This window comes from Eucyclogobius newberryi, unplaced genomic scaffold, assembly GCF_026437365.1.
Source record: "Eucyclogobius newberryi isolate DKJ021-1_F unplaced genomic scaffold, fEucNew1.0.hap1 SCAF_6, whole genome shotgun sequence".
Lineage (NCBI taxonomy): Eukaryota > Metazoa > Chordata > Actinopteri > Gobiiformes > Gobiidae > Eucyclogobius > Eucyclogobius newberryi.
The window spans coordinates 20536167-20562861 of NW_027316278.1; the positions used below are offsets into that span (position 1 = coordinate 20536167).

General features: G+C 41.7%; 2 protein-coding genes across 6 annotated transcripts in view; one reads left to right on the forward strand and one right to left on the reverse strand.

Annotated features, from left to right (window-relative positions):
• Window positions 1-333: 333 nt before the first annotated feature.
• slf1 (SMC5-SMC6 complex localization factor 1) lies at window positions 334-23676 on the forward strand. The gene is made up of 17 exons (XM_072433998.1): window positions 334-459; window positions 604-682; window positions 800-1025; window positions 1117-1270; window positions 1410-1526; window positions 1615-1680; window positions 2170-2316; window positions 2401-2570; window positions 2841-2975; window positions 3065-3218; window positions 3297-3468; window positions 3543-3688; window positions 3873-3982; window positions 7726-7811; window positions 12639-12731; window positions 13612-13794; window positions 23143-23676. The coding sequence occupies exons 1-17, from the start codon at window positions 349-351 to the stop codon at window positions 23646-23648; spliced, it is 2655 nt and encodes an 884-aa protein (XP_072290099.1). The 5' UTR covers window positions 334-348; the 3' UTR covers window positions 23649-23676.
• A 168-nt stretch (window positions 23677-23844) lies between these two features.
• Window positions 23845-26695, reverse strand: part of mctp1a (multiple C2 domains, transmembrane 1a) — an 84854-nt gene continuing 82003 nt past the window's right edge. For all 5 annotated transcript variants that reach the window (XM_072434003.1, XM_072434000.1, XM_072434002.1 and 2 more), the window contains one exon: window positions 23845-26655. In XM_072434003.1, the coding sequence (XP_072290104.1) occupies window positions 26584-26655 (72 nt within the window). In that variant the 3' untranslated portion in view covers window positions 23845-26583. The remainder of the gene's footprint in view (window positions 26656-26695) is intronic.

Genomic DNA, 26695 nt, shown 5'->3' on the forward strand with positions numbered 1-26695 from the left:
ATCAATATAAATCTAGATGCATACTGTGATTGTATTTATTCTGATTGTTTTTTTTTTTGTCAAACTCCCCCTGTTTACATCCACAGCTGTTGTTTCACAGTGGTCTCCGCAGCGAGGAACAGGTTCGCGGGTAACATGCGATTCAACTCTGTGTTGACATCTGGAAGAACTGTTTTTATTCTTTCTGATGAATCTAACGCGACAATCCGACTGTACAAGTATATCCATTAGTTTAATCCGTGACTTGGCTTGGATACGCTCGGATGAGACAAATGTAACAGACTTTCTGAGGTTTAAATTTAGAAATATCTGGGAGGGAAAAGGTCTGATGATCGTCTCCTTTTCAGAATGGCAGAGGACATGCATGTCTTTCAGATATCCGGCATCAAGAAACCAGAGATAAAGAAACGTTTAATCAAAGGAATCTGTAAACTCGGTGGAAGGTACATCGGTGGTTCAGTAAGTCCTGTCTGTCCTGTTCTACAAACAACTTCATAGTTCTCATGGTATTAGTTTAGCAATGAGCAGACTGCGACTTATTCATTTTGGCATACATGATATTACTTATCTATAGTCGCTACATGTTTTGTGTTTATTTCTCAGATGTATCAGCATACCAGCACCCACTTCATTGTCCCACAGGTTTTGCCTAGTGAAAAGTTTCTGGCTGCATGTGCTGCAGGTAAAACATGAAACAACTATAACTAGAAACAAGTTCAATGTTATTATTATCATATTGTATTGTATTCTATTGTATTGTATTATATAATTAATATTAATCTGTGTGGGTTCTTTTTAGGAAAGTGGGTTGTTACTCCAAATTATGTTTTGGACAGTGTAAAAAATGGATCTTGGCTTCCCGAAGAACTATATGAAGTTGCAATATCTACAAGTACATCATCAACCTTCTATCCAGTAAGGCAGTGGCGGCAGAAGGTTGTCAGTGGAAAGTTGAAGGGAGCTTTTCAAGGATGGCGAGTTCTTCTGATGGTGCAGGAGCCGGCCCGCAGGGCCATGTTCAAACGGTTAGCTGTCACTTTAATCTCTTGGCCAGTACTGTCTGTTTTGTTTGCTTATCAACCATTAAGATATTCTAATTTTACAATCCTTAATCAGGCTTTTAAAGGCAGGACGGGCAAAGGTCTTTCACTACAGTTCTCCCTCTTATGCCTCTATAACACATGTCATGGCTAAGCCAATTACAGAAGATACGAAATCCCACGATGCCCCATGCTACCCTGTTAGTCATATTGTTCATCACCTTTTTGGAGTAAGTCAAACGTTCTCATAATCTATGATGTTTTAAACAAATATTTAGATATTATTATATTTTATTCTTTATTATATTCTATTTATTTTGCTGAACTTAAAATGGCTTTTGTTTTGTTGTGGTTGTTGTTGTTTCAAAGAAGAGGTATTTGGATATGAATTTCTCAGTAGATGAGCCTGAAACTGAAGAAACTAGTTTTGTTGCAGTGTTTTCCAAGTATGAGAAAGAACTTAAAGACCACATTATTCGACAAAACGTATGTACCTGTACTCTACTGAAGAAATATGACTTGTAGCCTTTTTTCTTGTGTTGTCAATTTCGGCCTGCTCTTTGTTTCTCTGTAGCACCATCCACGACTCCGCTATTGTGAATTCCAGGGTTACGGCGACCCACACTGTCCACAGTCTGAGGTAGACACACACACACACACACACACACACACTTACACACTGTCCACTCATGATCGCGCAACATCTGTCTAAAATTACTTTGTTTCATCAAGATCAGGTCATTCAATTACCTTTATGTCATACATTTCAATGGAAACTGACATTTGGAGCAAGGACGTATCGCAGCCAGGTCACAGATTTAACCATTACTGTCAGCTGATCTGAAAGTTTTGATTGGCATACCTATTAACAATACCCTCCACTGTCCTGCCCATACTTTACCCTGGTGGATCTCCATAAGATTGCTATTATTCGAGTTCATGTATTTCCATTACTTCCTTCTGAGTCCATATGTTTTTGCCAGTAGCTGTCCAAGTGAAATGACCCAAAGGAACTCGTGATTCACTTCAAACTTCCATTACCCTTCTGCCCCCATTTCCTCTACATACTCTTGGCTACTTTTCGGGGATGTTTTCTCCTGCTTTTCATATTGTTCTTTTATTCTTGTAGGCCACAGAGGCAGAGTTTACCCAGATTGCTGCTATGATAGAGTGTGGTCTCTTCACTGAAGCCCTTAACTCAATCAAAAGTGGCTTCTTCCCAGGCCTGCTCCCACCTGCACAGTACCTGGTGTCACTGCTTGACTATGCACAACAGGTTGGACCAGAATGACCAGATTTGCATTTGACGGAATAACAGGGAGATGATTTTTGTTTTAGTTTTGTTCTTGTCACCCAACAGGGCAATGCTACGTCTGTCTTCTTAAGAATCTTTCTGCAGTTCTTCCATAAATTGCTGGTCACAAATCCTCCCTGGTTGGCGCCAAAACCTGTTAAGAAATATTTCTCCAAGGTTTTTAAGTGTCCTTGCTGTAAAGTTGGACTGTGGCCTTTTTTAGAGTCCACCATTTGGTAAAATAACAATTCTTTTTCACAGTTATATTTACTACAGTTTCACCTCACATTTCAGAAAAGAGTCTCGAGTAGAGCTTTCTTTCTGCTGCATGTTTGACACGTAATAAGAACAAGAAGATAAATAAGGCATAGGACACCAAGTTCTGTCTATGCATTTTTTGAACTACAACCATAAAAATGAGACTTTAATTTAATTGTGATGAATCTTTGAGCTCTAACAGATAGGATTTATTTAACATGTTTACTCTTTCTTCACACGTGTCACAGTTATTGCCTGTTGAGAGATTCCACGTGTCATCCACGTCCAAGACCTGCTCTGCCAACACTGTTACATTTTCACAGTGACCTTCTGGAATTTATTCTCAAACTATTCAAAGGCGAACTCCATGCCATCACCACTGGGTAACTACATTAACAAGGAGGCATTCATTTTTTGCAGGGATGCTTTTTTCATATGTTGCCATGTAATTATGTTCTTATTTCTGACTTAGAGTACACCTTCAGCGACATGGATCAGAAAACCTGCAGGATTCAGCCAAAGGATCTTTGATATTAGGAACATTTTGGACAGTCTGGGAGCGTTCAACTCTTTTGTCCATAGCAGTGAAACAACTGGCCCATCTATTGGTTGAGGCTACATCACAGGTAAATGAACACACCTCAAACCGTTCATTAGTATGAAGCATACATATCAGCTTAATAACACATTTTTTAATTATGTAGGAAGACTCGAAAGAGACTGAACAGCAGGAGTTCGTACATGTGACTTGCACTCTTGTGGACCTTTTGTCAGTAGTGGTGGAGTTTTGGTGTCAACACAATTTTAAACTGAACCAGGCTCTAGTGGAAAAAGGCCTGAAAGATTTTGCAGAACACTTTGCCGTTATCAGTCACAGTATGTATTGATTGCTAAATAACTTCAAAGACGAATATGTTGACATAATATACTAAATATATTTTTACTTCCAGAGGTGCCACCTACTCTTCTGACCGAGCTGGTTGCCAAAGTTCCCTCCAGCAGACTGAAGTTGGCTTTAGCTGATTCAGTATTCAGGACTCTTTGCTGCAAAAATGGTTCTGCGATTGGAGATGACCCTCTCTGTCTCAAGAAAATAGTCAGTGTGGCATTAATAATAATAACAATAACAACAACAGTGATACAGAAATTCGTCAGGTTCTAAATAAGTTGAAAATAAAAGCATCATACCTTTTGCAGACATTTTCAAAGGCCATACAAATTAAACATTTATAAACAGTTTATTGTATTCTAATTTCTATCTGGCTTTTTTGCATTCATAGATGCAGAAATATCTACCTGCTCTGGATATTTTAAGTCAGTCTCTGTCACCCTATAATACTGAGGCTGGGCTTACTATGCAAAGACACCACATGACTGACACTGGTTGCGGGTAGGTAGTCTGTTTTTTCTTTATATTTTAGCATTACCTCAAGAGTGAATCACACTCAATGTGGCATGCCATAAACTTTCTACTGTGTATGTATTTTGAGTTTTGGCTAGTGTATCTTAAAAAGTTTTGATTAGTTAGAAGAGAAAGTATGGAGAAACCTGAGTGGAACTGAACAAAGGAACACCTGGATAGTGGAGGAGGGTGCACAGGGGTATGGAGTGCAGATGCATGAATAGAGCGACTGAGGGGAGACAGGCAAATGGAGGTCAGACAGAGGGTGAGGAGCTGGCATGTGATGGGTCATGCCCAGGTCTGATCCTATCAGTGTGTGTGGAATGACAGAAGGGGTGCACAGGGAGGTTAGACCCCTTCATACACATACACACATTCTGCTATGGACACAAGACTGACAGACATACAGATATCCCATCAGGCCTTTGTGTCTTGCCTTACGCACACCAGCTCTTGGCTCTCACCCCTCCCTAACCTTTCTTGATCAGGCCTCGCATACTAAATCCCACTGCTGTCTTGAAGGCGCTCTCACACACACAAGCAGAGTCAGTCCACAGCCCTATTAGACATCTGCTGCTTCACCAGCAGGTAGTTTGGCCTGGAGAAGGGCAGGAGTCACCAGGGACCAGGTTCACCAGAAGGCTACAGGTTCATGCTCGACCAGATCTTTCCCTCCCTCTGCCGCCTTCACTGTTTTTCCCCTCAAACGTACAGCTACACTTTTCAATCGTTACTTATTTGAACTTTATGTGTGTGTTAAGGAAAATACACACCTAAGAACATAGAAAATCATTTGTTTTCATTTGGATACACTTCTGGCATTTCAAGGAAAATAAAGTGAAGCTGCTTGACCTCTGATTAATTGTTTCATAGTTGTAACAAACAAGCAATAGACAACCTGGTCCAAGTAATAACTCACAGGTTGTCCACGTGTTTCAGTATTTTTTTCACTGACTCTGTATTCGAGTGAGTGGAAAGTGGAAAGGGAACTGTAATAACTAATTTTTGTTAGCCCATGCTTGATTAAGCAGACAAACACTTTTATTACTGTACTGGACTGCATGTTGGCCACCTGAATTAGACTCTGAAACAGGGGATTGAAACAGGGACTTACAGGCCAAGTATTGTCAGATGCCAGTCTATACAGACAGAGGACACTTGGGTGAAGTGGTCTGAGATTTAAAGTGCTGTGGCCTCATCCCAGACACACTTCTGGACTCTATGCAGACCCACACGGAGCACATCTCCTCTCAGCCTTGTCCCTGCTAATAACAAGCAACGTGACAGGACGCGTGTTTCCTCCTCACTGCTGGGAGCTCCTTCCTGGCTTCTGAACAAGCCAATTACCAGGGAACAAGCCTCTTCTCTGTAATACGGATGGCACTCCGCTTCAATGAGACGCACGCGCACATGCGAGAGCATATACACATAGACACCTGTCAGGCTCCATGCAGGCTGATCTCCTATACCCACACGCAGGACTAGTGACAGCCCACAGCTATTAGCACGCCACTACTTTGAAGAGGCTTCACTTTCTTTTACTAGTTATTCCTCCTAATGTGCTTGCTCACATTGAATCCTGCGTCTCTGGGTTTGAGGCATTCAGTGGGAGGAAAAACGCTTTGGAGTGAGGGAGTGTGTATGTGTGTGTGAAGTGTGTGGCCACACAGTAGGGGTTTGACAGATATTGTCACATTTCATAAGATAATACAGTTCCGGCATTAATTTGTTAATTACACTTTTGTACTGCAGAGATGATTGTTCTAGTTTAAGTAGCATTGGGTCTCACTTTATGCTAATGGACAGTCACTGAAAGTGTGGGTTTTGTAATGGCAGGTGATACATTCAGCTCCCCACTTCGCCTGGACTCACCCATCCCCCCAGCACACGGTCCCCCTGCCAACCACTGACTGTCACAGCAGCACAGGTGAGGAGTGAGCTGAAGAGGATTAAAGTGAGGAAGGCAGCAGGACCTGATGGCATCAGCCCCAGGCTCCTTAAGTCCTGCGCAGATGAACTGTGTGGAGTTATGGAGCATGTCTTCAACATGAGCCTGAAGCTGAGGGTGGTACCACAGGTCTGGAAGACTTCCTGTCTGGTACCTGTGCCTAAGACACCGCGCCCCAAAGACCTCAACAGCTTCAGGCCAGTGGCTCTCACGTCCCACCTGATGAAGACACTGGAGCGGCTAGTCCTGGACCACCTCCGCTCCACCGTGAGCTCAGCCATGGACCCGCTGCAGTTTGCATATCGGTCTGGCATCGGAGTGGAGGACGCCGTCATCTCCCTGCTGCACCGCTCTCTCTCTCACCTGGAAAAGCCTGGCAGCTCTGTGAGGATCCTGTTCTTCGATCTCTCCAGTGCCTTCAACACCATCCAGCCGCTGCTCCTGAGGGACAAGCTGGAGACGGCTGGTTTGGATTATGACCTGGCAGAGTGGATCCTGGACTACCTCACAGACCGACCCCAGTTTGTGAGAGCCCGGAACTGTGTGTCTGACACTCGGACCTGCAGTGTGGGGGCGCCCCAGGGCACTGTCCTCGCGCCCTTTCTCTTCACCCTTTACACTGCAGACTTCAGACATGACACGGACAGCTGTGTCCTGCAGAAGTTCTCTGACGACTCTGCCATCATCGGACTCATCACGGACGACGATGACGCGGAGTACAGAGGACTGGCGCAGGACTTTGTGGACTGGTGTCAGCGGAACCACCTCCTCATCAACGCGGGGAAGACCAAGGAGATGGTGGTGGATTTCCGCAGACGCCACCCCACTGCCCCCTCACCAGTGAACATCCAGGGACGGGACATTGAGAGAGTGGACTCATACAAGTACCTGGGTGTTCATCTGAACCACAAACTGGACTGGACTCATAACACAGACGCACTGTACAGGAAGAGCCAGAGTCGGCTCTACCTCCTGAGGAGACTCAGGTCTTTTGGAGTGACAGGGCCACTCCTGAAGACCTTCTACGACTCTGTGGTGGCATCAGCTCCTGTACGGTGTGGCCTGCTGGAGCAGCAGCATCACAGAGAGGGAGAGGAAGAGACTGGACAGAGTCATCAAGAAGTCCAGCTCCGTCCTGGGCTGTGCTCTGGACTCGGTGCAGGAGGTGGGGGACAGGAGGGTCCTGGCTAGATTCACATCTATGCTGGACCATGAGTGTCACCCCCTGCAGGACACTCTCTCTGCTCTGGAGAGCAGCTTCAGTGAGAGACTGATCCACCCTCGATGTGCGAAGGAAAGGTTCCGTAGGTCTTTCCTTCCTGCTGCTGTCAGACTTTATAACAAAAACTGTTAGTACTGAACACTCGCAATACTGACCTAACCTAATACTGATGTGCAACTCTGTCATATGTGCAATTGCTGTTGGAATTCATGTGCAATTCATGTGAAATTCATGTGCAATCTATGTGCTGTCGTGACACATATTCATGTGCAATTACTGTCGTGATCACATGCAATGGTATTTATGTATTTATTTATTTATTTGTCTATGGGAGTTTTTTTTATTTATTTATAGGAGATCTTCTACTGAAAGTGTTTTTCAGACTTCCTATAAGTGATCTGTTCTTCTGTATCTATCTCTGTATCTACCTGCGTTGCACCAATGAAATTTCCCCATGTGGGACAATAAAGGAATATCTTATCTTATCTTATCTTATCTTACATTATTTACATGTCACAATTGTCTTAATAGACCCTTACGTTTCTTTTTATTGTCATACAGACTTGAAAGCACATCGGTTGGAGTCGATGACAATGGTGCAGATAAAGGCAACATTCTGAAAGGCCTCAAACGAGTCAATGCAGCAGGTAAGACTCACTGAGCAGATGTGTCAGGCTGTTGTTGGAGCAGCACATTTGCAAGGAGCAGACTTTTAATGGACTAATGCACAGCACTAGGTCATCAGTAAAGGGGGACATGATAGCCCTGTCATCACTTTCTGTTTGTTTAACTGCATGTACTGTATGGACAGGAGGTGATTGATTTTTTTTCCACTGTCAGATGCAGGACTAACTCATCTGTATAAATTTACCTTATGGGTCGTTTCATTTTACACTCATCTCCCGGCTTTTGGCTTTGCCTTCTTTGTCATTTTCACTTTCTACCTGAACACTACCAGATAAATAAACGCCACAGGAATAATGGGTTTTCCCACACAAAACAGTGACACACATTAGTGCTCACAGTGTGCCTCAGATCTCCATTTTGGGGATATTATTGCAGCAATTAGGGGAGCACGGCAGATATACAATGGACCGCGCCAGTGAAACTCCTTGCAATTAGAGGCATGGTACTCTGTGTGAACTCTCCAAGGTGTCAGAGCTCATATCTCCCACTTCACCTGATCAGAAAGGCCCTGTACCTTAGCGAAAGAGGGACGCAGGGGTGAAACGGAGGGAAGGGGGAGCACTGTGGCAGGAGACTCAAGACTGTTGGCATGTGTTGTTTTTCTACTACGTGATCCCTATACCGATGCGGTCTAGATTAATTTTTTATGAACCATCGGCACAGCATTTTCCCCTCTCGCCCTCTCATCCCAGCTCCTTGTCCCTCCATACCTCCTTGCTCCCTCTCTCCCCGCATATCGTATGTATGCGCAATGCTTTTATTTTACTGCTCGCTGCACCTCTTTACTTTGGAGCTTTCGTCTCGTCTCCTGGAACCTTTTTGGTAGCTTTGTCAAAGAAGCATTGAGGAGTTAAGGGATTTGGGATCATCTTATTTTTTCTCCCCAAAATCTTTTACATGAAGTTCAGAAAGTTTGGAAAATTTCAGTCCTAATCCATAACTTGGAATGGCATTATTGCATTCCATAGTTGCTTAACAAAATAATAAGTTTGTTTTCAGTTAGGCGTCAAGCATAAAGCATTAGCAAAATAATGCTTTGCAAGACTTTCTTTACAGTATTTTATTAGTTCATCTTTTATGCTGTAGAGACTAGTGCTAGAGAGGGAATCAGGAGTGAAACTGAATTCAATAGATGGATGTAGTTGTGTGAGCCTCTGACATAGTATTGGTTTATTATCATACCTACATAAGATACACAAAAAATAAAATGGATGATAATTTGCTCCAAAAGTCACAGTTATCAGTGATTTTTTTTAAAAGATAAATGTTGCTCTTTGCTCCAACAATCATCAGGCCAGGCATCACTTTACTGGAGTGTTGCAAGCAGACTGAAGGACATAAAGAGCAACACATACATTTAACTTTTCTATTAAAGTGTGAAACGGGGATTTATAGAAAAGGACAGGCAGATTTATCCTTTCCGTGCTTGTAAATGCTGAGCATGCAATTACCCCTATAATAGAGGCGTTGTGTCCAAATTGGAGCCATTAAAGTGATTTAACAGTGCATGGATTGGCCCTGGCATTTGCGAGGATGTGTACACATGGGGTGTAGTGGAATGGGTGTTTAATCACTGCGTTTTAGAGCCTGGTAATGGCAAAGCAGTTCATGTAGAACAGTGACATGCCACACAGTACAACTTACTCATTAGAAGCCAAGTTTAGACTCCTTCCACTGTCTTTTTGGCATTTTGGGTGGGAAAAACTTGAAAGTTTAATAAAATGTTTGATATATTTTCTTAAATTGTGACATTGATGAAAACCAGAGATGGAAAATTGACTCATTGAGATTTAACACTGTACAGCTTTAAAACTCCTCGTGTGTGTTTTCTGTGAATTATTTGACATGTTTAGACGTACAACAGTTACTGGACTAAAAAGCATTTATGCCTTTATATTTTAAACTGTGTGTGCAATGGCTGAATAAGTAAGGTTCTAAGTCAAGTTCTTGTAAAGTAACTAAGATCGCATATATCTTTTCTTTGTCTTGTCGGTGTAATCCCTCATTCGTCCAGGAATGTTCCATAGTAGAAAAAGCTTCAGTTGTAGTCATCTGGACTCAGTTTGAAAAAATAGACATTTCGACTCTCATCCAAGAGTCATTGTCAATAAAAGAATTTAGATCGAGAACTCCGATATTAATACTGTTCTGTGGTAAGACCCGCCCATTGGGAGGAGCCTTCCTGAAGTAGAAAGAGTTGTTTGTTTCAACAGAAACTCCCCCCTTGTATCTACCGAGCTAGCCTATTCAGAATTTTAATGGGCTATTAGAATCCTCTTTGTCTTTGTGAGACCCTGGCTCAACCACCCTGAGTACCTGATTAGCATCTAAATGCCCTTGTCCTGGTCCTCTACCTTTCCAGGGGTTCAGTATACCATTATAGATACCAGGCAGATTGAATCTTAGCCCTCCATTTCTGTTTAAAGAAGGTCTTTCTTTTTTAACAAAAATAGCTTCCTTGACTCCTCTTTCAAACCATCTTTTCTCCCTGCTTAAAACCTTCACCTCACCGTCTTCAAACGAGTGATTAGAGGCTTCAAGATGGAGATGCACGGCGCTCCGAGGTCCTGAACTTGTATTTCTTCTGTGCTGATAAAGCCTCTTGTGTAGAGGCTGTTTTGTCTCACCTATGTACCGTTCTTTACAGCTTTCTTCACTGCATTGGATCGAATAAACTACATTGCTCTGTTTTTGAGTCGGCAACTTGTCCTTAGGGTGAACCAGTTTTTGTCTTAAAGTGTTTCCTGGTTTAAAATAAACAGGGACTTCGTGTTGTCTAAAAATTCTCTGCAGTTTTTCCGACAGGCCAGACACATAAGGGATAGAAACACCCTTCCTTCTCTGTTCAGTTTCCCTTTTGTCCTGCTTCTTGGTTCTCTTCACTCTGTTGAGAGCCCAAGCGGGGTAACCACAGGCTGAGAGGGCATTTCGGACATGTTTTTCCTCTTTCTTCTTGCCCTCTGAGCTGGTGGGCACACCTTGAGCTCTGTGTTGTAAGGTTCTGATCACACCCAGCTTGTGCTGTAGTGGGTGGTTGGAACCAAAGAGCAGATACTGGTCCGTGTGTGTAGGTTTCCTATATACTTCTATTTGGAGTTTCCCGTCCTCTCCTCTGATCGTGGAACAATCAAGAAAGGCCAAGCGATTCTCCTTAGCGTCTTCTCTTGTAAACCATCTCTTCTTTCTTAATTGTTACAAAAGTATCATCGACATAGCGGAGCCACAGTTTTGGGGCTATGCCTGAGAATGAGGACAGTGCCTTCTTCTCAAAGTGCTCCATGTACAGGTTGGCCACTATGGGAGAGACGGGCGAGCCCATGGCACAGCCATGAATCTGTCTGTAAAATTGTCCTCGGAATTGAAAGTAAGTGGTGTTCAGACAGATGTCCAACAGTTTACATATGTGTTCAGGTGTCAGTTTTCTTTGTCTTGCAAATACATTTAACATTGTTAGAATCTACTTCTCAACAAATAAAATCAATTGAAGAGGCCACTTTAATCTGTAAAGGCCCAGAACGCGCTGCCTGTGCCACCTCAGCGGGGGCATAGGTATAGGCCTCACAAACGTAAAACTAAAAAGAGAAGCAAAAAGGTCAGTACATGTCTCATCATTGTCCATCTAGAGCACAGTATTTTTTATTTTTCATAATCCATTTACCTATAAGATATATATCAGATGTTTATTGACTTGATGCTGTTCTTTATTCTTACTTTAATCTGTTTAGTCACAGAGGAAATTGTTGACAGACAATGCCTTGGTAAGGATGTTTCTTTGTTATCCTCTTTTTAAACCTCTTAAAAACCCAAGGCGTGCCATTTAATATATCTTCTGTATCTTCAAACACACCCCCCCTGGTTAAATAGCATTTTCACAGCTTTTTTCTAAGTTCTTTGAAATGCAAGAAAGCCTTTACACTTTTCTCCCCTTTTATTTTTCCTCACGCACCTCCCTTTTGCCCCCACCTTTTGCTCTGCGCGCACTGGTGTGTAGCCCCCTGTACAGGCATGGCGTCCTGGGGTGAGCTAGTAAAGCATTTATTATGGGCTTTGCAGTCCTGTATTATACTGGCAAGCACAGCGCCACTCATGCTTGGCCTTTAACGTCCCTCTGAAGTTCAGCCATACATGAAAAGAGGGGGGGCTTTGGACTCCTTAATATATTCCAAACTCAATATTGCATTACAAAATAAAAAAAAAAACTGGTGCGAATAAGAATGTGGAAAAAGGTACATCTGGGTACACGTTTTGTTTTTGAAAAATTCAAATTAAACGCTTGTCTTGACATTCGTGCGGTTGGCTTGTGTATCACGTGATGACTTGCGAATGCCAAGAGGAGCCGTTTGAACTTTGGCTCTGTGAAGAATCCTTTTGTAGGGCTTTGTGCTTGAGCTGTGTACCATAACTTCCTTTTCAAATGACAGTTCAGACTTGGACATGAAGGAGCACTACTTTCTCACCACTATAACGGGCAAACTATTGTCCAGACTTTGTAGGGGTGAGTTGGAAGAGTAAGTCAGGCAAATGAATGTAGCTCTCCATCTTTAATTTATTCTCAACCCTTTTCCCTTGAAACATCGCCCTCCTTTTTATCATTAGGCTCCTTAATTCGCATTGGACGGACAGACTTTCAAGTGTTCGGGGACATGATCAGTGATTTTATTGGTATTTTGTATTTTATGGGGCAAGATGATGGGCAGGATGCCAGTCAAAACCCTAATTTTGGGATTTCTCTCTTGTCTTCCGGCTCTTCCTCCTCTCTGTTGGTCGCTGTTGTGTCTATGCCAAAGGAGAGACCCTCCTCCACAGAGCTTGCAAGAGGAACCAAGTGGAAACAGTACTTCAGATCCTGGCGCTGCCTGACACAGATGTAAATGTTAAAGGTAAGGACTTTTTTTCCTCCCGTTAGCTCGATGCGAGCTCCCACCACTGGCTCTAGTGTGTTGAGCGATACTATAAAAGAGGGAAAGAGTGAAGTAGGTGCATTATCGCGTCATTGGTGAGGGAAACCGTTAGCTAAAATAGAAAAGGGTGTGTCTAAAAGCAATGAGGTGGGTTTGGTGATTTATAGATTTACAGTGGCGACTCCCTTGTAGACTTAAGCTGAATTGACCTCTGATCATGTGGGTGCAAGTGTCCATTGTCCCTGTTGGTCGAACATGATGCGTCGCCTGATAATCCAAACATGCAAGAGCTTTTAAACGTTTAATATACTTTTTATTATTGGATGCTTATTAGAACTAGAACTATATATATAGAACTATGGAACTAGAACTATATATATATTGTATCTGGGATTGGATATTATTAACAACTGAAATAGTCTTGCATCTCGAATGGCAGTTTATGTTTGGAGCATGGACCAGGTCGAACGAATAAACTAAACTAATGAAACTGTTGAATAAGTATGGCCAAACAGATCCATTTTGTGAACAAAGCCATGTTATCCTCCCTTTCACCTTCCTTTTGCAATTGTTAGATTGTTTTTGCATAACCACATGCTAAACTCCTAGAGTATAGTTCAAACCCTAAGTTATGACCCTTTCAAAAGTCATAAATTAGGCAAGGTTGTGGTTTGACACCATGGATTCTGAAAGTTCATAGATTATGCACACTATTATGTTATGTAATGTTAAACAAAATAATTGTTCTCTTAATCATTAAAAACTGGTCTTGCTACTTCTTAACCACCATCATTTTAACAGCTTTGATTTGAAAGTAGGCCGTGTTATAGTTTGTGTTCTTAATACTCTTGTGTCTTAGACCATGCAGGGTGGACCCCACTGCACGAGGCCTGTAACCACGGCAGCACCGCAAGTGTTCAGGCTCTGTTACGTCATCGACCAGCTCCAGTCGTCGGCAGCCAAGTGGGCGGAGTCAGCCCTCTGTATGATGCCTTACTCAATGGGCACATGGACATAGCCAAACTTCTGTTGGAGCATGAAGGTATGTTTCTTGTGAAGAGTACAAATATAAGCTTGACGTAATTCAACCACTATAACCACAATAACGGATGTCGCATTGTGGTACAGACCTAAATTTAAGGTTCCAAGTTTGGTAAAGATGTGTTAAGTGTTTTGTGTGAATGAATGGTGAATTGAATAATGGGTATTGTGGTAATTATTTGAATTGATTACTCTACTCTAATTATACTAAGACACATGTTTAGCTTTTCATGTTTATATCATTTATTTTCCAAAGCAACAACATTTGTAAGAAAAGCCCTATTAACAAAATCTGATATACAGGTATAAAAACAGATTTACTAAGCAAGTGTGCTTTACTTAACTCTAATGTGACGTGTCTTTGACTCTGAATTTTTAATGAGATGAATACTTTTCACTCAGGCTTGTGCTTACTGAAGTTAATTTAATCTGTCTTTCTCGTGACAACATTAAAACTAAGTGGCACTTGTCACGTTGATGGAATCATTTAATGTCAAAATGAAACACCTTTAACACATCCCACTGGTTGATGGCAGTTGAGTTAATCTTTAGAATTAGCCATTTAGCTAATGATTTAATGCAGTTGTGGTTTGCTGCTGTAGCCAAGACAAGCTTTTAATTTAATGTGACCAACAAATGTGGCTTGCGGACTGATTGAAAGCTGCTTTTGACCTCATTATTGGGAGCAGGCTGATGAAAACCAAGGGACTCGTTCAATGCCATAAACATTCTGATGCTATGGTGTAGTGTCTAGATTTTCTTGTGTTTTTTGGCTCAAACAAATTTAATCTAATTTTAAACTAATTCATTTGACTGAACAAGAAACACCTTGCAACAAATGTCAACAAATGGAATAAGGTTTTGAAACCTTTGAGTTGCACTACTCAAATGCCTGCACAGTCAATAAAATGTAGATGATGTCTCCCTTATTGCTTGTCGCTACAATCCTCCTGCAATACTTGAGTACGTGTCCAAACTGATTACTCCAGATGCTCATAAGTTGTCTGCTAATGTCTCTTTGACGTGATTAGAAGAGTCAGGAACTGTCAGAAACAAAATTCATACATAGTCGTTTCAGCGGAAATGTGTCATAACAGAGCTAGTTTGGTGTGTTTGCGTTACGTAGCACACCTCCAGAGCGCAGGAGGGTGAGCATGATGGGTGTCATCATTCCGGCGCCGGGTGGGGGAGTGAGGGGGGTCTGCAGCAGGTGGCAAACTAATGTGTGTGTGTTTTCTGTAGTTTGGGGAGAGGTGTCATTTGCCAGCGTCAAACAAGTCTCCCAAGTAACATACCTCTGCCTCGGCTCACTTCTCAGTTTGACTAATTATAGTTAATTTGATTCGACTTTCCCATTAACACATGTACATATTCTGTCCTCAAAAATAAATTAGACTGGGATTGTTTAGTCCCGGTGAGGAAACAAGAGTGCTTTTTTTCTCCCGCTCACAGACGAGAGAGCAAATTAAAAGAGGTCAGATGAAGAAGCGGCTTTCTGTATCTGTAAAATTAGCAGCCACAGTGTGCACGTGAGAGTGTGCGCGTGAGAGTGTGCACGTGTGTGTGCTGCAGATGTCTGGCCTGTTGTCTAGGTCAGGTCTCTTCACTGGCACCAAGAAAATGTTCAATTTGAAATACCTGCAGGCTTGTAGACTGCATGAAACTGCTTTTATCTCCCTCACTGTAGCATATCCGTATTAATTGATATTGACGAGTACAAGTTGACCTGGTCCTGCTTATAAGTTAGCCCACTTGTCACAATACTTGCATTTAAACTCAGTTTTGATACTAAGGGGAAGACTTAACTACTTGATACCAATAGTTTAGTTCTTTATGTGATAGGAACAAGTATGTACAGTAGACCTGTAACACACTACAACATTTATAGAAAAAGGCTAATTTGCTATTTCCCCTGAAGGGCTTTTATAGACAAACAAATTTTAAGTTCATATTTATACAAAGGCAATGGCAGGCAAAAACTCATTATTTCATCACCAATAGTCTTTCAGAGTACATGACTCTTGACTCGTTAAAACCCACTTAAGTTCTTGTTTAAAACTGCCCCAGTCCAGGTCCAGTTTTGCTCAGAAGCCAAGGAGTTCCAGAAATAAGAACATTTATTTGTCCCACAATGGGGAAAATGTACAGAAATGGATTTGGCACAGAAGTATAAGAATAAAAAAACATAAAACTTATAAAAAAAACTCTTCATAAAAATAATAACACTCTTATTTACAGCGGTTATATGGAGAGAAAATATTGCACCAGGATCATGTCACAGTATTGCACATGATTATGAAAGCTGAATGACACATGTTCAGGGATAACAGTGTTTGTTGTAGTTTAGTTTAGCGCCTTGGTTAGAGGAAGTGGTTTTATACCACAGGGCTCATTTAAATAGAAAACTCCTTTTTGAATAGAAATGAATACCATTCTAAAACTAGAAAGGTCCAGTTTTTTTTCATCCTCATTATAGACTATCAAGCTTGACTAAATCCGGTAGGAATGTCAAAATTGATGTGCTCATCATAACATTCACAACAAAATACTCATTGATTTTACAAAAAGAACAATAATAGTGCTTTGCGCCCCTGCCAGGTTTGATGAAAGTTGCTCATTTCCACATGTTGTCCCCTCATTTATTTTGCTGTGACATAATGCTGGTGCTGGGTTTTGACTGCGTTAGTTTAGAATTTGTAAATGGATTTTTAAATGTTTGACTGAAACCCCACATCATGGTTAATTATCCAAAACAGTCTAGCAGTCCTTTCCAGGTTTTCTAAACAGAACAGGTTTTTGTGCTTGTGCCTGCAGTTTTAAAAGCCATACATCAGATTGTTTTTAAATTTTTTGGCTTGAGACACTTTCCACTTTATCCCAGAATAGGAAGGCAGGCTAGAGGGCCAGATGCATTTTCATTGCTTTTGGCTTTTTATTTATTATACTGTGTTTTCTCTATTATCAAGTGCTGACTATATCTCTTGGACTATATTTCTCTCTGAGTCCTTCACCCAGCTTGTCCTAGTTGTGTCCAAAAGAGCTGAATTCGGTTGCCAAGGGTTTCGCTAGGCCAGAGAGGGCAACACTGGCACACAAACAAAGCGCTCGATTTTGGTGATCTCACCCTATTGTGCGCCTGTCTGCTGCTCGGCCCAGGCTATGTGCATTTTAGGATTGAATTGTAAAAAAAAAGGGGGAGGAACTGACGGATCCTCCCCCCTCTACCTCAGTTCCCTCAAGGCTTAGAGAGCTGGCAAGAAAAGGATGCCATGGCTAAGGGCAAGGCTGTTTCCACACGTCCCCCTCCCTCTCCCGTTGCCCAAGGCTGCCCCACATGACCCTGTCTGCATGAGTAGGTATTCATTTCAGGGCTCGCATAGAAGAGTCCTTGGCTATATTATTTTGTACACTCTCATGTATGCATGCAAAATATTTCCCTAAATCCAAAATGCTGTAATGAGCATCTTCTGGCTTCTAATTAAACTGCACCCGCTCACGCTTCCCCCTTCTCAGCTGTTTGAATTTTTGTGGGGTGGCCAGGGCACCCAGTGCTCCTGATTGGAATGGAAAAAGACCCGAAGCCGTGCAGTTTGTGACATGGCATGCACACGCAGAGGGCGTGTCTGTAAGCCGAGAAGGTGGAGAAAATGAAACGGGGCTGTGCAATCACTGATGGCATCTTTGCACCTTGGCCCACCAACATGCATAATCCTTTAATAATGTACTGATAAGTCAGAATTGACGATAGTCCACTATGCAATTGCTCCGGTGAGTAGTGAAAAGAATGGAGGATCATTTTACTCACTAAACCAACCAATGATTGATTAGCTACTCAGATTCTTAATTATTGAGAGATAAAGCCCTTAGTAACGTAACTTGGATCAAAACCAGACTTAATAAAACAATGGAATGAAAGATAAACAATTTATAAAATGTACTTTGCATTCTTGACACTACTGTTTCCAGGCTGCTCCTTGTGGTTAAGTTGACTTCTCAAAAGTCATACATGTTCTGAAACGCTTGTAAAATTAGTTTGATAGTCACCCCCCACAATTTAGATGAGAGGAACATGCAGGGTTGTCCCAGTCTCAGATCTGGATGAGATTCATTTATCTCTACAGCCAGCTGCGTGAGGGCCCTGCACAACTTTCAAAAATAGTTTTTAACATGGGTAATTCGCTAGTGTCAACTTGACTCTTTGCATTTATAACTCAATTAAAATTAAAATTGATCAACCATTACAGCCTTTTTACACCCAATCTCAGCAGCAATGGCCTGTTGTGTGACAAACTACAGCTACAATCCTGAGAGATGAAACCATTGTGTGTCAAAAGTCTAAACACTGTTAAAAAGACATGTCATGTCTGTACAAAAAAATGCCTGCTTGATACACATAATGCAACGGTCCCTGTAGATCCTAATGTGAACAAGCTGAAAGATGTCATTGGCTCCACACACAACAAGCACACAGTCCCTTCAGACCAGTGTAGTCATGGTTTGTGCCTGTTTTCTTTTTATTTATTTTTATCATTATTTATTTATTTACAAATACAAAACAGTAACAATGTATGCATTCAAACTGAGTAAAAATGTGTTATATTAATATTACCATAATCACAATGCATCAATATATTTTCGTACATGTAGATGTCATATTTTTAAAATAACAATCACTATATACCACTCCCCATTCTCATTTTGTGTATATATATATATATATATATATATATATATATATATATATATATATATAAAAACTATAATTTTGAAATATAATATATTATATTATATTTCAAAATTATAGTTTTTTTGCTTTCGTCAAAGAATCCTCCATTTGCAGCAATTGCAGACCTTTGGCATTCTAGCTGTTAATTTGTTGAAGTAATCTTCACCCCACATTTCTAGAAGCCCCTCCCACAAGTTGGATTGGCTGGATGGGCACTTCTTGCGTACGGTCAAGCTGCTCCCACAACAGCTCAATGGGGTTGAGATCTGGTGACCGCGCTGGACACTCCAATACAGATAGAATACCAGCTGCGTCCTTCTTCTCTAAATAGTTCTTGCACAATTTGGAGGTGTGCTTTGGTTCATTGTCCTGCTGTAGGATGAAATTGGCTTCAATTAAGAGCAGTGTACATATATATCAGATAATCTCTCCCCACATCAGTTCTTTACATTTCACTGTGGTGCATTAAAAACACCAGTGCGTTTGTATTTTCAGGACAACAGTTGTGACAATGATAGTGATAGTAATGATATAGTAAAAGTGATCTAAATGATAACAGTGATAATAGTACAACAACAATACATGTATTTGTTAATAATATGTTTGTGTGGCAGGGTGGTGGTTGTGTAGGAGGTTTGAGCCTATTTTCTATTTCCACTATACACACACACGCACGCACACGCACACACACACAGTTTAGGAGTTCAAGGAATTCAGTTTATTCCAAAGCCCTCTTTCACCTAAAAGGTATTTTAAATTAAAAATGTTTGTTTCTACAATAAAATTGCTGTGTGGATTGGCCTAAAAAACAGGCTACTTCATCAGAAAACAAATGTTTCAAGGTTTTGTTGGTTTCTGTTTTGAAGCAATGTGTAACAATGTTAACCAATCTTGTTTAGTTGACCGTGGCGTTCCAAGGCCTAAAACTAACACAACTGCAAAATGTTTGCTAGTACCACAAAATATTCATAAATAATAATACAATTTTAAATACAGGTACAGTTTAAATTGCCAAATGCCAAACTTCATCACATTTTGTACATAGTACAAGGGGTTTACCAAATAAGGTTGAGTGAGGAGATCTGACGTTAACGATGATTTTTTCACTTTGGCTCAAAATATGAAATTTGAATGTTGTGTAGAAAATTATGGGTCGATATTGCTGTATGGTATAAAATGTGCACAATACATGATATGAAGAAGCTTTGGGGTGCAGCTCAGTGAGTAAAGAAGTACATTGAGCTAATAGTGGGATTTCACCTTTGCTCTGAGGAAGTTTATGATGAGGGGGAAATTGTCGATTTTACATACATAATTCTGTGTTTGTGAAAAGGGTCACGTTCAGTCTAAAGTCTACATAATATTCCCCCTTAACTTAAAAACTTAATATTAAATCCCCACCCCATTTTCAGTATTATATATTGTGCTCTGTTCAGGTGCTAGCTCTATTGAAGGAGACCGATTTGAACATGTTATTCTCATGCGGCCGCTCTTCTCGTTCCCCCTGTGTTTGATGCGTCTCTGCCGGTTGCTTTGGTGCTCCACTCGGCTGGCCTTGTTTCTAGTCGCTGTAGCCTTACCCGCGCTGCTCCCTGTGGATGTGTGCCGCGCCGTGCCCCTGGCTGCAGTTCACACACGCACACGCACGCACACACACACACACACACACACACACACTCTTTTCCAGCCTGTGATGGGGGAGAGGAGGAGAGGATGTTTACCGTTCTGTGGAGCTGCCTGCTCTCAAGCTTGCCTGCCTCAGACCCAAGACACAGAGACATAGGGGGAGGGCTTGTAGCTGCATCTTTCTCTTCCCCTTTGCCTCTTTTTGCGCCAATTTCACTCCCTCCTCCTCCACTCCACAATATTTCTTGTCTTCGCCTGCCCTCTAAAGGCTAAAGGGCTCCGCATCTCTGCATATGTGTGTGTATGTGGCTACATCTGGACGGTGCATCAGCCAGTAGCTTGCCATGAGTATTACCCCTCCCTCTTGGGTCTAAACTGGGCATTTTCACACCTGCGTGCACACACACACACAGAAGGATAGTGTAATTACCTTGTGCTGTGGTGTAACTCCCCCAGGAGCGGCATTTATCTCTACCACAGAATATCTTGACACTCAGGCCCCGATACCTGGAATCACATCAGTCGCTGTCTTTGCACTGAACAGTCTCATAGCACAAGCTGCGTGGAAGTTGAAAGCACCATCCTGTGTTATTCTTGCCTTGTATAATGTTCTAATTAACTAGTTAACTAATTATAGTCAGGGAAACTGAGGTGGGCATGTCCAGTGTGTAGATAAATGTGTACCTCAACAGGGAATGTGTACAGTAACAATTTGTTCTTATTTTCATTAATAGCGTGGATAAACACATCTATTGGCAGTGTTGAGAATTAACCGCTACCTTCCTAAAAAACAAAGGAATACAGCAATAAAGAAGTACTTGATCATTTAATTTAGGCTTCAGACAGCATGATATTAGTCAAGAAGAAAAAGTATTTGAGTAAATAAATGCAAAATTGTTTTAATCCTACGTCGCATTTTTACACTAATATAATGTCACTAAATGTATTCAGAATACATTATTCTCACTGGACCATGTCAGAATATGTTATCGAATACATTTTAATGAAGGTATTCTATAACTAAATACATGTTCAAAGTATTCTTCCTATCACTGTCTACGAGGACGAGACTAGACTGGGTCCACGAGAATGAGAGAACACGAGATCATGCAATGATTTATAATAAATGAAAGATGTAGTTCAGTTCACATTTCTGGCCTAATAATTTTCTGTTTATTTTTATTTCATACATTTGAGGCGTACCTCGCCAGTGCCAAAAGATGATTCTCATCTTCTTTGGCAAAATCTTGTGGCATGAGATATTGTCCCATCCCTAACATCTTATTTAAAGTCTTTGATCATGGGACAGTGACTTCTTTTAACGAAGGATTCTTTAGTTGACACTGCCTATTGAATTAGTGCGTTTGGTGGACCAGAACCTCCCCTGAATGTGTCGACCACGGTTGGGTTCACAAGCGTACAAGCCACTCCTACCAGATGAGCGTAACAGAGAGGACAGCTTGTTACAGAAACCCGGTGATTATGACCCTCTGTGAACAAGCTCTCTCTCCCTCGCCGCCTCTGCTCCTCTCTGGTGGCCACTTTGATCAAATTGCTGCTCTTATGTCCTTGACTGCTGCCCCCGATGGCTGACCTCTGCATTTGAAATTTCCTCGCTTATGTAAAAGTTTATGTAGATTAATGCCACAATTTATGCAGATCGAGTTTTTCGCCGCCACAGCTTGAAGCGCTAAAAGGTAGACGAGCACTGACCTTCCTTGCTAACAGCTACGTGAGCTCTCACCGATTATCTCATAACAGCAGTGAAAGTTCAGCCACAGAAACAGTGATAGAGAGCAATTTCAGAATTTATAATCCATAAATTTGAATGGATGTAAAAAAGGCTTTATTTTGTTAGGCCAGAAGGTGTACTGCATCCTCACTGAGTAGTTTCTCAGTTTTACATGATTGTCCCACCTTTTAGAAAATCAAGCCGCTGCAGTGTAGTGTTGTCAAACAGGGACTACTGTCAACAAAGATATCAAGCCGTTTTCGAGCGGCTTGTGTGTCACCCGAAGCCACTGCAGAGCTGTAAACTCCATCACAAGTGGCAGCACTATTGCCGAGGTTGAACAGTCAAGTGCCATCAAGAGCAGTTTGCCTCAGAAATGGGTCTATGTGAAAGCAAACAAAAGGCTCACACTTGACTCGACCTGCTCTCTCAGTCTGAGTGCACACAGGTTGTCTGACTCTGGAAAGTACATTTGTGGGTTAACAGACAAAGCTAAAATAGAGACTGTAAATGTCAGTCTTATAGTTTCTATACTTTAATGGAGGGAAGTGTGTATCTGTGACTGTACTTTTGTATTCTAAATGTGAGGTTAAGAGTCAAATTGGATGTTATAGTAAATAGTGTATAGTTATAGTATTCATTCTTCAATGGCATGCAAGATAATGCAAAGTTCCACCTCAATTTACTTGTGCTTATTTTCTTTATTTTTTCCTTCCTTTCTCCCTTTCTTTTGTCCTCACTGTATGAGGATGACGACAATCTGATAGCACAGCATAAAAGAGCTAAATATAAAGTACAGCTCCTCATCAGGTCACTAACCCTGTGCATCCTTACACAAATACAATGTGACCCGCCAGTCGCACGGTTAAGACAAGGTGTCAGCTGAAGTTAGCAGTGAAGTGAGCTAAAAGCCCATGCTGGCTCTGAGGCCCGGTGGGAAAACAGCTGTTCACTTAATCCCTGCTCCACTGTTGTGTGTGTGGATGTAGTGCAACATACTGTATGTGTTCCGTTGTATGCTTCTATAAACTATTTATATCTGTTGCTGTGTCCCACCATTGACCCGTGCTCTGTCTCTTGCGCCTTATTTGATGATGACACTGCCTAGCGTGGGCTCTCTATATGTGGTGCTGCTGTCACTGAGGCCAGTCATAAACTATTATTAGACCAAAGAGAAACGACTTAACAGGAAGAAATAGGTGACATAATAACGACAATATTATAAAGCAATAAATTAAAGATATTGATTATCTTTATGTCCACAGGTTCGGTCATCCTGCAGCAGAAGGATCAAAATGGTAAGACGCCTCTGGACTTGGTGTCTGTTGGCGCTAAAAGGGAGCAGCTTTTGGACTGGGCTCTGACTGGAGACAACGCCCAGAGGAAGAAGTCCACAGAGGTGCTAAACTTGCCCCTCCTGGAGGCCGGCTCCTGTCTGCTGCTACACCTCCTCGTCGCCTACCAGCAGGAGAAGGGGCTGTTCATCTTTGACCAAAGTGAGGCCGGGGCACACAGCCTGGGCCAGAGAATGTTCAGAAGCTTAAAGATGCACTCCTTTGTAAAAGTGACCTCAGTGTGGACAGACCAGCCGGCTGTGAGGCTGCTGGAGGATGCAATCATACTAATGGAAGTCGGTAGAGGCAATTATGATGGGCAGGTGCCTCATCCAATCAGAGAGTGCAAAGGAGAAAACACTCAGTTCTTGATGGAGAGACTGAGTGCACTCAAGTCAAAAGGAAAAGCACTAGCTCACCAGTTTGATAAATCCTGAAACTTATGCAACACAGCTTTTTATGTTAATTCCTTGACAGCAGATACGTTTGCTGTAGATACTTTTGGATTCACCTATGTTCTGTTTGTTAAAATGCATGTCTACCTCTTTTTTACACTGTTTCTAACTAAATAAAGTATTTTACACTACTGCAATGTTCAATGGTTTAAATTAATTGACACATTCACACTCATAGGAAATTCTAAAAAAAGATTTAATTTAATTTTACTCTCTATTGTTTTTCAAAATAAGCAGACATTTTCTTTCTCATACCAGAAATATATAAACATGTGTTTGCTACATTTCCTTATCTTCCAATGTCTTTGCGTAGAGTTGGTTTTACTGCATGAAGCAATGTCACAGGCAGGCAACAATGCAAGCGAAAAAGACATGTTATAAAATAAGGCAGGCAAACACATACTCTGTAATATTATTGACAGGCACACAGTATAAAATACAACAATAAATATGTACAGTGTCTTTTGAAAAATAAATAACTTTCATCACAACTCAATCAAAGTGCTCATTTCGGTCTGGTGCATTCCGTCATAAATTATCTACATGAAAAAAAACACTTTGGTGTATGTTTCAAAACCTAAATTTTGTACAAAAATTACAACTGAATATTACAATTTCTGTAAAACAACTCGACACATACATTTCTGTAATTCAATCCGTTTCCAGTCGGCATTGTGAAAAGTCATTCTTCATGAGTGTGTTTGGTGGGGCAGGCTATAATCAGTCTGCGACACCGCTCTAGGGGGACAGTCCGTTATTGTCTTTCCAAGTGGATTCCTCAAAACAACAAAACAAAATCAATGGCCCTCCAGAGTGACACATCCGCGCCTGTTGATATTTAAGCATGGAGATGGATGGGTAGGGAGAGGGAGGGCTGCGCGGTTAAAGAGCACATGCGATGGCACACGGTTAGACGTTTGACAAAATGGCAGAAAGAAAAGAAGCGGCGGGAGACATGGGAGCACCAAGATGGAGAGCCAGGGATGAGAGCGGACCTTCTTGAGAGGAGGCTGGGCTCTGATCTTTCAACAGATGCTCAGAGAGAAGCCCAGGAGACCCCAGCCTTCAGACAGGGTCACCACCCCGCTACGCTGATGAATGAGCCGACCGTGGAGGCAGCATGACAAAAAGAAAATTCCAAAAGATGACTGGAAAAAAGGATCACTATCAAATTATCAGTTAGTTTTCCATTTTCGAAGCGCTGTTTTTTCTATATCCATTTGTGATTATGGTCCCAGATCCCAAAAACGGACTAAAAATGACCAAAGACAAGCCAGTAAAAAACATAGTCCAAACCATATTGTGAGCTGGCCCTAGAGAATTAAGCATAAACTAAAACATCTGATAAACGTGCACACAAGTCTGGCATTTTGACTAATCCAAATTTGGTAGCCTGTGAACCCTTATAACCCCATCATTCCTTAATTTCTGGGGAAAAGGAGGTTTTCTTTGTACTTTTTCCTTAGCTGAACATCTCAGGCCATAGTCACCTCCGAGCCTCGTTTTGTTTGAGTGAATGGTAATTTCTCTCCCAGCTGCATGAATAACTGCCACATCACAGACATATGTTGACACACAGTATTTGAACATGCTGACACACACAGACCGGATCTGCACATCAGGCTTCAGCTGCAGGGGACACAACGGTAACACATAGCAACATTAAGGAGAGCATCATGTCTTTGATTGCATAAACGTGCAAAACACTGCTGCAGTACACACACGGTGGTTTACATACACCAGTCCCTGTGTGAGAGAGACAGATCAAAGTTGAGCTGTGGGCACATGAGGTGGGGCAGATGGAGAGAGCGGCCAGCCTGGGGCACAGCATCACAGAAAACATGTTTATGTGTCTGTGTGCCTGAGAGCCAGGGAAAGTGCAAATGGGATGTTTGGTTTTATCTGAGTGCTAGTAGAACATAGCCTGTGTATTCTTTGTGCATCTGTCTGTAAATGGATGAAGCGCTGTGTGGCCACTGAAGCTAAAACACACACACGTGGAAGGGAGATGAGAGGAAAGAGGGCCAGCCTTTCAAACACGATCAGGGCTGTGGCTGACTACGGGGCTCACTGCCCTGTATGACATCTACATTAACACCTCTACACGGAGTCTGTGCCACTTCTCTCTGACTGCACTGACTTAGAGGGAGCTGGGGAAGAAATATTTAGGATTTTTTTTTAAATTACTGTCATGTTTAAAATCAGAAGTACCATTGTGTAAACCATGTGACAAAGAACCAGGAAGACATTTTCCTGAAGTAACATGCGTAAAGAGCCTCTGTGGACACAGACAGCAGCACAAGCCTCCAGCTTGTTTGTCCACTTTGTGTTTGTGGAAGAGAAAGTATCTGGAGGCTACCTCTGTAATTGCTAATTGTAATCAGCTCGGCTGGCAGAGTTAAGTGGAGACGATTCAAATTACTGGCAGCAAACATAACATCATTACCACATTCAAGCTGGAAGTATATAAAACAATTAAAAATATAAACACATCCCAAAAAGCATTTAATAAAAGTTGAAAATTGTCTGTGTGTCAAATGTAAGGATAAGGCTTTACTTTCTGATGAACACAGTTGAACTAAAATGTAATTTTGGAAAAGCTTGGATATTAAAAGTTTGTAAAACCTGTTGTAGTCATTGTATAACACATTGTGTGAGTCCTCTGATGAGGATAGAAGGACCAGCACACAGATGAGAGTAAATTATCACATGAGTCCAAGACACTTAGTGTCTTTTTATGCAAAATTACATCAGAGAAGTGATAGTGTTCAGTCACTGGAAGTACTTCATAACTGGAAACACATTAAAGTAGTTGAGTGGTGCTGAAAAGGTCTGTCTCCTGCCACTCCTCTGTGTCCAGTCATGGAGCAGCCATGTAAGGAGGAGAAAAGAGGAGATGGTGGGCGGACAAAGTCATCTACCCGGGGTTGTTTTTCTTCCTTTTATTTGGACTGGGATTGGGATCCGGTTTCAGCTCTCGGTACTGCACCTGTTAAAACAAACACATACAACACACACCAACTGGTCAG